Below are 13,687 nucleotides of genomic sequence, written 5' to 3' on the forward strand. Positions count from 1 at the left end.
ATTTATCATTTCTTTGTCCAGGTCATTCATAGATGTTTAGATGTACATGTGAATGCAAATATTACATAAAAAGCGCTTTGGTTCTTCATAGCAGTGATAAAATGAACACATTTATTAAAGCTAACAGTGCCATCTAGTTACATCTTATACTTCATCATCACAGACATCAGCGGTTGACAAACCCAGGAGCTCATTACTGATATGATGTTGGTTAAATGCGGTCTTATTCTGGATCATGGTTTAAAAGTGTGTATTTTCTGGGTGTTTTTCATGCATTTTAGCCCATTATGAGCATAGTTTGGCTTGAAACATTCAACTGTAAATTAATTCATAATTTCTATTTTTTTTTATCAAGTTCATTGCATTCTGCAATCTGTAGTGCTATTATTTATACTTTAAAACATATTCTAAAAGTAATGCATAAGGTTGTATCAGTAAAGCCTTTAGTTTAAAAAATAGGATATGGGTTTAGAAGTTTATAGTAGTTATAGTTATATTTTAATAATTATTTTATGTTAGAATAACACACAAAATACATAGAAATTCAGGAAAAACAGGAACCACTTCAAAAAGAAAACCCAAAAAGAAAAACATCCATCTTCCTTTGTGCTGTGCAGGAATCTTTTCCTAGTACTCTGAAAAGAAAAAGAAAATTAAGAAATAATCATTGTATTGAAAATGAATCTTTGCTATTTTACTATACAGAAGTCTTGCTCTCACCCTCAGAGGTGGTGCAGATGAAGTTGAGTCTCTGATCCTCTGGCAGACTGACCCACTGCTTACTCCCAGACTGCACCGCTCCTGTTATTTCTCCACCACTGCAGTCTTCTAACCCTGTCCCGTTCCCCAGAGCCCAGTTCTGGTAGCAGATGGTTGATCCACTCAGCCAGAACCAGAAGCTCTGAGCACAGGTGTGACGCAGACCCATCCACACATTAGCAGTGGAGGCATAATAAACAGCTGTTTCTACCCATTTCTGAATTTTCTCAGTGTGAACAGAAACCAGATCCACATGATTCTCTCTGCAGTACCTCAGAGCTTCTCTCCACGTCTTCTGCTGTTTAATCAGGATGAGTGGAAGACCTTAAACAAACATTTTGAGACATTACACAACATTTATACATTATTACATTAGATTAATCAGTGAATTTGTTGCTGATCGTGCCTTTACAAAACATTAACTAAACCAGCGTCGCTTCCCTGAACATTCTAAAGGAACTGGACCTGTAATAGATGGACTTCTCATGGATTTCTTCTCATGTTACTCACTTTTATAGCAGATAAACTGCAGTGTCAAATGGCAGTGTATGTTGTTCCAACTGAATGCATATAGATTACTGAATTTTGCACAGTTTTCAACCCCAATGTTGTTTGGCTCTCCAGACATCCAGTAAGTGTATGACATGGCACTACCGTCTGACCACGCCCAATTCTAGAGAGAGAAATAATAACCGTTCAGTAAACGTTTTAAAATGATGCATCCACAGTTGAATCATTTCACTATTCTTGCTAATATTCACAAAATCATCCTGACAGTCACGAGGCACATAGGAACTTTAGTCTTGTAGCTGATTTGAAAAACTCTCACTTTCTCTTATTATATATATATATATATAAAATCTGTATAATTCTGTTATAACATTGGCTTAACATGATGGTTATTTAAGCATTATGTAGTTTTGAGAGTACATTAAACAATTCATGTTAAAGTTTTGTCTTCAGATGCTTTTGACTGTCCTTAAACATGAACTAATCAAAAAGCAGATTCCTTGAACCTTGACCTCTGATTGATCTGCAGCTAGAACCTTATAATGGTAAATTACAAAAAAAAAAAAAAATCACCCCAGGTACAGTAATCAGTGCTAAAGGATTAATGGCATGCAACAATACCGAATAATCAATCATTTTATATATAAAACCACATTTCTAAAAAAACTGTGCAAAATGTACATAAAAACCACATGCAGTGATGTGCAGGTCATTTAAACCCTATATTTAATTGAAAATAGTACAAAGACAACATATCAAATGTTGAAAAAGAATTCTTTTTTTTTTTTTTTTGGAAAAATGTATGCCCATTTTGAATTTGATGCCAGCAACACATTACAAAAAAGTTGGGACGGTGGGCAAAAGAGGCTGGTAAAGTTGTGTAATGCTAAAATAAAATAAAAAAAACACCTGGTGGTTAATTGGCAACAGGTCGATAACATGTTTGGATTAAAAAAAAAAAAAAGCATCTCACATTTCAACCACTGTCTATGAACACTTGTCTAGTTCATCACTGCATCCACAAATGCAAGTTAAAACTCTAAAACGCAAATAAGAAACCAAATATAATCAGGATCCACAAATGCCACTGGGCCTGAGTTCATTTAAAATGGACTGAGAGGAGGTGGAAAAGCATCATGTGGTGTGACAAATCAACATTTGAAATTGTTTTTGAAAGCAATAACAAGATGATTTCTCAGTTTCAACATCTGATATATTGTCTTTTCCTTTAAAAGCATGGCTCACTTGATCATTGCATTCGATTTTTATTTACATTCTGCAGAGTGTCCCAACTTTTTTGTATAGGTTTGTATAGATCCTGCCTGGATGAGGTTCATGTTTATTTTACCCTCATGCACAGTGAAGAGGACAGTCATAGAGGCAAAAATGTCTCAGAACAAAGTCTTTTCTTCAATTCAACCCCAAAACTAAGTGCCTGGATTTCATTACATGCTACCAGAAATGGGTTCTCTGGTCAGGCGAGACGAAAGCAGAGCTTTGTAATGTAAAAAGGAAGCTGTTTATATAGAAATTAAGCTCAGTCCTATTGTTAAATGGTGGAAAATCTTAAGTGTTTAGGAGACATTTTTCCTTAAAAGGCCCCAAAAGCTGCTTACAGTGTTGTAGTTCATTCCTATCCAGAAGTCGCTTGCTGTTCCATTGAGAACAGCTATCAGAGCGTTCATCTCCTCTTGGCTCTCAATGGTGGCCAGGTCAGTGTATGTCTCTCTGCAGTGTTTCTGAGCGTCGGTCCAGTTCTTATCTTGATTCACCACATGAAACTGACGAATCCTGCAGAAGGAGAGAGTCCACAGAGCTGTAGAGATGAAAGCTCTCGTCAGCATGACAGTACAGTAATGAAGCAGCAGAGAGTTTTACAGATGATCATGAAGCTACACTGACCTGAGAAAAGCAGGACCAGATACAGAGCTGAACTCATGACTGTGGAGAACAAGAGAGACACGATCCACACATTAAACACCTCAGCAGTCTTTACTACCCGTTATGGTCTGCCAACTCTCAGCGGAAGTACAGGCACAGTGGCTCTTATTCATCAGAGTTGTTTATAAAAGCCTTGCAGATTTGACGCCTTTAATGATGTAAAAACTTCTCTCCATCTGATTCGCAAAACTTTCACATGATGTGAACACAAAGGAACATTAGATCACAAATGTCATTTGACACTTCGGTGCATGAAATCAAGCACCAGCCTACTAGCACCTCATTTACATATTTACATGAACCGTGAACTGTTTAAGTAGGGATCCAATAAGACGACAGCATTCAGTGGCTTGTGAGCCCATGGCTGATAGGTGGGGTTTGAGGCCAAGCAGTGAGTGCACTGCTCCCCCTACTGACCAAACTTTATAGTGTTAAAATATGATGACTGGAATAAATAAAATGTGTAATAAACAAAAGTTAGTCTGATTGTTTAGTGTGATTATTAAAATAAGATATAATAAAGCAATTAAAGGCTGCATTATTGCAGTGTATGAGATGCTTCTGCACTAGCTGTGCTTTATATTGTTTATTTTGTGGGTGGAGTTGCCCTGTGATGGACTGGTGACCAGTCCAGGGTGTATCCTGCCTTCTGCCCAATGACTGCTTGGGGGGGGTCAATAGTAGAAAACAAAAGAACAGTGTAATACACCTTTAAATGTAAAATGGTATAGTTGCAGTATTTGTTTCTACCAATGCGCTTGTAAAATAAGTAACTTCTCTTTTTACTGGATTGCCATGCACACGTTATTTTAATTTTTATTGGCATTATAGGTGATACTGTGGCATCTTACTTGATGAGGCATCACACCTCATAAGGCTGAAGAGGTTAGAGGAAGAGGAAACAAAGACCTGTTTGTTTGTTTTTTTTTCTGTTTTACATGAAGTTCCAAGGAAGGATGCAAATGAACATGAATCCACAGATACACAGTGTCTAAGGCATATGCCATACATATCAGTTAGCTTCCGTTAATACAAGATGTCAGGGCTGTCTGTGTAGTTCTTTCCTTGATGTAATAATTCTTTATATTTTTTAAATAAGTGGTTTGACATAATTTAACTTTAGAGGCTAGTGGATGGAGTGACGTGCATTGAGATGACTTCAGCCAGTGAAAGAACAATTTATATGAAAGTAATTTTTGTTTTGGGAGGCTCATTCATTTTCTTACTTTTGGGTCTATAGCATCTTACACCACTTCTCTTATTTTTAAGTTGGTGGCCTTTGATTGACATTTTCAGTTCTGTTAATTCTAGACTAAAATGTTTGTAATCAGAGATATTCCATGCATAACAGTGTATTTTCTACACTGTTACTCAAGTAAGCACATGATGAATTGAGTACATTAAATAAAGCCTTTTAAGGAACTTAAAGATTCTAACCACTGCCAGGCTGTTGATGAGGCACCAAACCTCATGAGGTTAAAAAAAAATAAGAGTGGTTATAGAAATATAAATTTGAATCGGGGTCTTGTCATGGCAGGAGGGCTTGTGTGGTTTAGGGATGTTCAGAGCCAAGTTATCAGGAGCAATATGCTCCTGGTAGGGTCTCCCAGGGTGAGCATGTCTGGAGTGAAGACCCAGACTAACTCGATCCAAAAACCCCAAGAAGCCCTGGAGCCAGTCCCTCGGCAAGCGCCTTGTGGCTGGGCAGCCCACGTAACCCGTCCAGGCTCTGGCCCACCACCCACAAGGTCCAGCGTGGGGGAGCGGTATAGTACCATATAGGCAGTGGGAGACTGCTGGGAGGCCCTTGGTGGCCTAGGCCCCTGTGGCAGAAACTGGCTCTTGGTACATGGAATGTAACCTCACTGGGGGGAAGGAGCCAGAGCTTGTGTGGGAGGTTGAGAGGTACCAACTTGATGTAGCTGGGCTCACCTCCACCCACAGTGTTGGCTCTGGAACTAAACTCCTGGATGGGGGTTGGTCCCTCTCCTACTCAGGGGTTGCACTGTGTGAGAGATACACTGGGTGAGTGTAGGGATACTCATGAGTCCCCGGCTGGCAGCCGTGCATTTGGAGTTTGTCCCGGTGGATGAGAGGGTCGCCTTAATGCTAATGAAAATCACAGAGAGGAAAATTCTGACTTGTCTGTGCTTATGCATCAAACAACAGGTGAGAGTATTCGGCCTTCTTGGAGCGATTAGTCTGGGTTTTGGAAAGGGTTCCGCCTACAGACCCCATAGTCCTACTGGGAGACTTTAATGCTCATGTTGGCAATGACTGGGAGACCTGGAGAGGAGTGATTGGGAAGAACGGCCTGCCTGATCTAAGCTTGAATGGTGAATTGTTATTGGACCTCTGTGCCAGGCATGGATTGTACATAACCAACACAAAATATGTTGTTCAAACATGATGATGTTTGTAAGTGTAAATGGTACAAGAGCTCCTTGGGTCAAAGGTCAATGATCAACTTTGTTGCCATTTCATCTGACTTGGACCATATGTTCTGAACACTCGGGTGAAGAGAAGTGCTGAGCTGTCAACTGATCACCATCTGGTGGTGAGCTGGCTCTGATGGCAGGGAAGTGTAATGAACACTCCCCAGACTGATTAGAATCCATAATCCCCTTTACTCCAAAACACAAAAACCAGAATCAGAGTCAAAAAACTGTCAAAACACTAAAAAAAAAAGTCAAAACACTAGAAAAGTTCAAAACCAGCAAAAGCACCAAAGGGAGATCCAGAAGCAGAGTCAAAGAACACAGAAAAAGGGTCAAGGCAATCCAAAACCATCAACAGTGAGGTAACGAGACTTGGTGTGCAGGTAAATTGGCAATACTTCGCACTGAACCAGTGTATAGAAGGTCCTTAAACAGGCAGGTGAAATGAGCTGCAGGTGAGGGGTCAGGGTGCAACTAGGGAGTATGTCAGTATTCTGGCGAGGACAGGTATTACGCATGATAGGAAGACTGATGCTTAGACCCTGTAGGCCCAAGCGAATAGTGAGCATGTGCTGGGAGCGACTGTCGGAGGCCCCTGTTCAGAATGATTTCAACTCCCACCTCTGGGAGAGCTTTTCTTATGTCCTGGAGGAGGTAGAGCACATGGAGTCTGAATGGACCCTGTTCAAAACCTACATTGTGGAAGCTACCAGGCATAACTCTGGCCAAAATCTTGTGGGTGCCTGTCGGGGTGGGAACCCAAGAACCCCCTGATGGACACCGGTGGAGAGGGAGGCCGTCAAACTGAAGAAAGAGGCCTTTAGGGACTGGATGGCCTGAAGGCAATTTAATCTATGTACTCCTGCAGTAACAGCTGTGTTTGTATACTTAGCATTAAGTCAGACCCTTTCAGTGATAGCTTTGGACTCTGCCAGGGTTGTGCTCTGTCTCCACTCCTGTTCATGATATTCATGGACAGAGTATCAGGGTGTAGTCGGGGTCAGGAGGGCATTGTGTGCAGAGGCTGGAGGGTCGCATCTCTGTTATTTGCAGATGATGTTGTTCTTTTGGCTGGCTCACATGGATGCCTCCAGCGCTCACTGGAGCAGTTTGCAGCTGAGTGTGAAGCAGTTGGTATGTGGATCAGCACCTCCAAGTCTGAGTCCATGGTCTTAGCCCGGAAAAGGATGGCATGCCCACACTAGGTAAGCGGAAAGGACCTGCCCCAGGTGGAGGAGTTTAAAAATCTTGGGAACTTGCTCACGAAAGATGGCAAGAGTGATCGTGAGATCGGCCGCAGGCTGGGACAGGTGGCAGCAGTAATGCGGTCACTGTACCAGACTGTAGTGGTGAAGATGGTCATGAGCTGTGGGTAATGACCAAAAGAATGAGATCTCAAATACAAGCAGCAGAAATTAACTTTCTTCGGAGGGTGGAGGGCTACACTGTTTGATAGGGTGAGGAGCTCAGTCATCCAGGAGTAAAGCCGCTACTCCTCTGCATTGAGAGGAGCCAGCTAAGGCGGTTCGGGCATCTGATCCGGATGCCCCTGGGCGCCACACGGTGGGGGGTGTACCAGGCACGGCCTACCGGGACAAAACCTGGTAGGGTCATTCTAGGACCCGCTGGAGGGATTATATCTCCAAGTTGTCCTGGGAGTGGCTTGGGTTCCCGGGAATGAGCTGGAGGAAGTTGCGGGGGAGGGGGTCGTCTGGGATTCTCTGCTCTCCCAACTGCTACCGCAACCCTATCTGGACTAAGTGGTTACCGAAAATAATGATGATAATTTCAAAAAGGGACAAACAATCAAAAACCTGTGATGTTTTCTGGCTGGAGATAATGCAGGTTGTGGACAGTGTCACTTCACAAACACATATTCAAAACAGCAAAATGTTTGTTCAGAGAAGATGTGAAATACACGGGTGCTGGAATATTTTCCATTAAAAAAAATTCAACTACAGTACAAGTTATGATAGTAGTATATCTCTGTTGTTGGAAGAAAACCTGTACCTAACTTTACAGTAGAAGGAAAAAACCTACTTTGCTCTTACTTTAAGTCAATGCAACAAGACACCCCCCCATGCCCAAATCATTTTGGGTCATTTCTTTTAGTCCATTCATCATGAAATTTACAAACAATGTAAATGACCACAGGCATTTTAATTTAAATTCAAATTATGTCAAAAACTGAAAAACATCAAAAATGGAGATACGAGGTTTGACAGCAGCAATATGTTACAAAGAAACACAGAGGACTAACATGGGAAAAAACATGTTAATTATTATTATTAATTATTATTATTATTATTTTTTTTATAATGGCAACCTGTCCAGGGTGGATCCTGCCTTCCGTCCAGTGACTGCTGGGATAGCCCCCCCCCGCCCCGGCCCTTAGGGAGAATCAGCTTAGAAAATGGATGGATTATTATATATCTACAGTATCAGCAAGTCAATTTGGGCTGCCATTAATATCGCTGTTACAATGAGATAAAAACTAAATTTTGTCTAGTGTTGTATTTGCAATCACACAAGCACACACACACACACAGACACACACACACACACACACACACACACACACACACACGACAATACAGTTCTACAAGAACCTGCTGTGTTGCTTCATATAAAAATAAGTTAGTTTCTTAAACTGAAGATTAAGAATGAGTGTTTAAGCTCAGTAACCAGACTGAAAGAGTTTTTAAAAGGTGTTTCTTACCTGTAAACAAAAGTGGCTCGATGCTGCCCTGCTAGACTGTGTGTCCCTTGAACATGAAACCCAAAACAGCAGTTTGTTTTATACTGCTTTTTAGGCTGATTTACATGCAGTTCCAGAGAACAATGCAAATCAACCAATCCAAAGATTCACAGGAGACTCATACCGTATCAGTTTGCTTCCATCAACACTACACAGACAGCCATGACGTCCAGTTAATTATTTATAATTTAATAAATATAATACATTTTAAATAGGTAGTCCAATATGATATTTAAGTTAACCTTTCTTAGTAGTGAGCGGAGTGCCATACATTGAGATGATTATACCAAGTAAAATAAGAAATTACATGAAAGTAAACTTCATATTGGGATGCCCAACATTTTTTAAAATAAACATCCTAGTTACATCACTGAAGTGATCTCCAGCGTTTAACTGGATCCTAAAGATATCTTTTGATTGACTTTGTTTGACTTGTTGACAAACCAGCATCCATCCATTCATTTTTTTTGCTGGAGAACACTGTACCCACCAAGACTGTACGGTGTTTCTCTAACAGCAAGCCGTGGATTAACCCTGACATAAAGGCTCTTCTGAAGGAGAAAAAGAGGGCCTTTAGATTAGGGGATAAGGAGGAGCTGAAAGCTGTGCAGAAGGAGCTGAGGAGGAAGATCCGGGAGGGGAATGCTAGCTACAGGAGGAAGATGGAGGAACAGCTACAGCAGAATAATGTCAGCGGAGTCTGGAAAGGCCTTAAAGCAATCTCTGGCCACAAGAAGTCCGACTCTCAAGCGGTAGGGGACCAAAAGTGGGTGAACGATCTCAATCTGTTTTTCAACAGGTTTGATCCCTCACCCACCCCTCCCACTACACAGACATCTCTGCTGAAACCCTCCTGTCTGGCACTTCCAGCATGCTCCATCACACCCACCCCCAGCACAACAACTTTCAGCTCACACCCACCCCCCACTGGTTCTTCTGCTGGTTGTCGTAACACCCCGTTCACACATTTCAACACTCAGCACCACCCCTACCCCAGTCTGACCTTCACAATGGCCCAGGTGAGAAATGAGCTCAGGAAGATCAAGGCGAGGAAGGCTACAGGCCCGGATGGCATCAGTGCCAGGCTCCTCAAGTCCTGCGCAGATCATCTGTGTGGGATAGTGGAGCACATTCTCAATACAAGCCTGAAGCTGGGGAGAGTACCACAACTGTGGAAAACATCTTGTGTGGTGCCATTGCCAAAAACACAGCACCCAAAGGACCTCAGCAGCTACAGGCCGGTGGCACTGACGTCACACCTGATGAAGACACTGGAGAGGCTGGTCCTTAGACAACTCCGCCCTATGGTGAGCTCATCCATGGACCCACTTCAGTTTGCCTACCAACCTGGCATCGGGGTGGATGACGCCCTCATCTACCTGCTGCATGGAGCTCTTTCTCACCTGGAGAAGCCTGGGGGCACTGTGAGAATCATGTTCTTTGATTTCTCCAGTGCTTTCAACACCATACAGCCTGGGCTCCTGAAGGACAAGCTGGAACAGGCAGTGGTGGGCCATCACCTAACACACTCTCACCAACCGTCCACAGTATGTGAGGACAAGGGACTGTGTGTCCGACATGGTGGTCTGTAACACAGGGACCCCACAGGGGACGGTGTTAGCACCATTCCTCTTCACCCTGTACACTGCAGACTTCATGTACAACTCACCCAACTGCCACCTACAGAAGTTCTGACTCAGCGATCGTCGGCCGCATCACAAATGAGGACGACAGAGAGAACAGAGAACTGATTCAGGACTTTTTGGACTGGTGTCTGCGGAATCACCTACAGATCAATGCGGGGAAGACCAAAGAACTGGTGGTGGATTTCCACAGGCGCACACATCCCCCTCCAGCAGTGAACATCCAGGGAACGGACATTGAAAGAGTGGACTCCTATAAGTACCTGGGTGTGCAACTGTAAACTGGACTGGTCAGACAACACAGCTGCACTTTACCTGCTCAGGAGACTGAGGTCATTTGGAGTGCAGGGGCCACTCCTGAGGACCTTTTTCGACACAGTGGTGGCATCAGCCATCCTCTATGGAGTGGTCTGCTGGGGCGACAGCATCTCCACTGCAGACAGGAAGAAACTGGACAAACTGATCAGGAGGGCTGGCTTGGTCCTAGGGACTCCTCTAGACCCAGTGCAGGCGGTGGGAGAAAGGAGGATGCTGAACAAGCTAGCATCAATGCTGGAGAACGACTCCCACCCCATGTGAGAGACTCTGGCAGCACTGGGCAGTTCCTTCAGTGACCGGCTCCTTCACCCCAAGCATGTGAAGGAGCGTTATCGCAGGTCCTTCCTTCCTGCTGCTGTGAGACTGTACAACCAGCACTGCTCCCAGTAGACCACATACAATACAATATACACACACACACACACACACACACACACACACACACACTTACATTCAGAATGCGAACATTTTTCATTGTGCAATATGCTAAGTGCAAGTACAGATTCCTATGCTACTCTTATTTTATTTTATTATTATCCTTATTTTCCTGTAAATAGTCTAGAAATTTAGCTTTAATTTTTATTATTTATAATGTTGATAATGTTTATACTGTTTCCCGTTTCTACTACTGAGTGCCTTACTCCTGTTACTCTGGTGCTGCTGTAATACTGTGAATTTCCCCGCTGTGGGACTAATAAAGGATTATCTTATCTATTACATGAAGTTCCAGGGAACGATGCAAATGAACATGAATCCACAGACACACAGTGTCTATGGCATATGCCATACATATCAGTTAGCTTCCGTTAATACAAGATGTCAGGGCTGTGTGTGTAGTTCTCTCCTTGATGTAATAATTCTTTATATTTCTTAAATAAGTGGTTTGACATAATTTAACTTTAGAGGCTAGTGGATGGAGTGAGATGCTTTGAGATGACTTCAGCCAATGAAAGAACAATTTACATGAAAGTAATTTTTGTTTTGGGAGGCTCATTCATTTTCTTACTTTTGGGTCTATAGCATCTTACACCACTTCTCTTATTTTTAAGTTGGTGGCCTTTGATTGACATTTTCAGCTCTGTCAATTATAGACTAAAATGTTTGTAATCAGAGATATTCCATGCATAACTGTGTTTATTTTCTACACTGTTACCCAAGTAAGTGGCCAGTGTTAACAGCGCATGATGAATTGAATACATTAAATAAAGCCTCTTAAGGAACTTAAAGATTCTAACCACTGTCAGGCTGGTGTGGAGAGAGGACTGTTGATGAGGCACCAAACCTCATGAGGTTAAAAAAAAAGAAGAGTGGTTATAGAAATATAAATTTGAATCGGGGCTTTGTCATGGCAGAAGGGCTTGTGTGCTTTAGGGATGTTCAGAGCCAAGTTATCAGGAGCAATATGCTCCTGGTAGGGTCTCCCAGGGTGAGCATGTCTGGAATGAAGACCCAGACTAACTCGATCCAAAAACCCCAAGAAAAAAGGACACAGAAAATTGTGTACCATGCCCAGGAGAGGGTCACCTGGACCTACCCCTGGAACCAGGCCTGGGGGTAGTGTCCCTCGGCGAGCACCTGGTGGCTTGGCAGCCCATGTAACCCGGCCAGGCTCAGGCCCACCACCCACAAGGTCCAGCATGGGAGAGCGGTGTAGTGCCATATAGGCAGTGGGAGACTGCTGGGAGGCCCTTGGTGGCCTAGGCCCCTGTGGCAGAAACTGGCTCTTGGTATGTGGAATGTAACCTTACTGGAGCGGAAGGAGCCGGAGCTTGTGTGGGAGGTTGAGAGGTACCAACAAGATGTAGTTGGGCTCACCTCCACCCACAGTGTCTGGAACTAAACTCCTGGATGGGGGTTGGTCCCTCTCCTACTCAGGGGTTGCACTTTTTGAGAGACACCAGGTGGGTGTGGGGATACTCATGAGTGCCCGGCTGGCAGCCATGCATTTGGAGCTTGTATCCGTGGATGAGAGGGTTGCCTTAATGCATTCGGCCTTCTTGGAGCGATTGGTCAGGGTTTTGGGAAGGGTTCCGCCTACAGACCCCATAGTCCTACTGGGAGACTTTAATGCTCATGTTGTCAATGACTGGGAGACCTGGAGAGGAGTGATTGGGAAGAACGGCCTGCCCAATCTAAGCTTGAATGGTGAATTGTTATTGGACCTCTGTGCCAGGCATGGATTGTCCATAACCAACACAAAGTTCAAACATGATGATGTTTGTAAGTGTAAATGGTACAAGAGCTCCTTGGGTCAGAGGTCAATGATCAACTTTGTTGCCGTTTAATCTGACTTGGACCATATGTTCTGAACACTCGGGTGAAGAGAAATGCTGAGCTGTCAACTGATCACCATCTGGTGGTGAGCTGGCTCAGATGGAAGGGAAGTGTAAGGAAGACTCTGCAGACTGATTAAAATCCATAATCCCCTTTACTCCGAAACGCAAAAACCAGAATCAGAGTCAAAAAACTGTCCAAAGGTCAAAACACTAGAAAAGTTCAAAACCAGCAAAAGCACCAAAGGGAGATCCAGAAGCAGAGTCAAAGAACACAGAAAAAGGGTCAAGGCAATCCAAAACCATCAACAGTGAGGTACCGAGACTTGGTGTGCAGGTAAATTGGCAATACTTCACACTGAACCAGTGTATAGAAGGTCCTTAAATAGGCAGGTGAAATGAGCTGCAGATGAGGGGTCAGGGATCAACTAGGGAGCATGTCAGTATTCTAGCGAGGACAGGTATTACGCATGATAGGAAGACTGATGCTTAGACCCTGTAGGCCCAAGTGAATAGTGAGCATGTGCTGGGAACGACTGTCGGAGGAGGTAGAGCACATGGAGTCTGAATGGACCCTGTTTAAAACCTACATTGTGGAAGCTGCCAGGCATAGCTGTGGCCAAAAGCTTGTGGGTGCCTGTCTATATATATACAACCCTGTTCATCTACACTTTATGGCAATGGCTTATGATGTATTACTTTACATTCCTTGGCAGTCCAGTGGCATGTAGATCTCCCAGTGGCCTTTTCACTTCTCTAACCCTCACTAACAGGGAACAGTTTTGTCCTGTTTTATTTCATTCTAATTCACCTTTTTATACTAGTGCCCAACCAGGAGCAATGACTGGTAATTGACAGAAAAAATGCAGGAGATAAAAAAATCACTTTTATTCAGTCAGTGTCACTGTTATAAAACTATATACAAGCTCTATGTACAATATCTATTTACATTTCTACATGTATAAACATGAATTGGATATGGAAATTCAGTGACCATCATGCCATTCCTTAAAACAATTACGATTTGGCACTTAGCAGAATTTCACA

At 43.1% G+C, this 13,687-nt stretch overlaps 1 protein-coding gene across 1 annotated transcript; it reads right to left on the minus strand.

Annotated features, from left to right (window-relative positions):
* Positions 1-547: 547 nt before the first annotated feature.
* On the minus strand, positions 548-12,027 carry LOC108411290 (macrophage mannose receptor 1-like). The gene is made up of 8 exons (XM_017682782.2): positions 11,872-12,027; positions 9,467-9,557; positions 8,368-8,413; positions 3,172-3,210; positions 2,886-3,060; positions 1,270-1,432; positions 721-1,083; positions 548-635 (listed from the first exon to the last, which is right to left on the minus strand). The coding sequence occupies exons 1-8, from the start codon at positions 12,025-12,027 to the stop codon at positions 628-630; spliced, it is 1,041 nt and encodes a 346-aa protein (XP_017538271.2). The 3' UTR covers positions 548-627.
* Positions 12,028-13,687: the final 1,660 nt, after the last annotated feature.

This window comes from Pygocentrus nattereri, chromosome 2, assembly GCF_015220715.1.
Source record: "Pygocentrus nattereri isolate fPygNat1 chromosome 2, fPygNat1.pri, whole genome shotgun sequence".
Classification (NCBI taxonomy): domain Eukaryota; kingdom Metazoa; phylum Chordata; class Actinopteri; order Characiformes; family Serrasalmidae; genus Pygocentrus; species Pygocentrus nattereri.

Coding starts and splice junctions, on each gene's coding strand:
- LOC108411290 (XM_017682782.2), bottom strand. CDS start 12,027: ATGGCACTACACCGCTCTCCCATGCTGGACCTTGTGGGTGGTGGGCCT. Junction 9,558..11,871: donor GTGACCCTCTCCTGGGCATG/GTACACAATTTT, acceptor TACTCTCCCCAG/CTTCAGGCTTGTATTGAGAA. Junction 1,433..2,885: donor TAGGAATGAACTACAACACT/GTAAGCAGCTTT, acceptor TTCTCTCTCTAG/AATTGGGCGTGGTCAGACGG.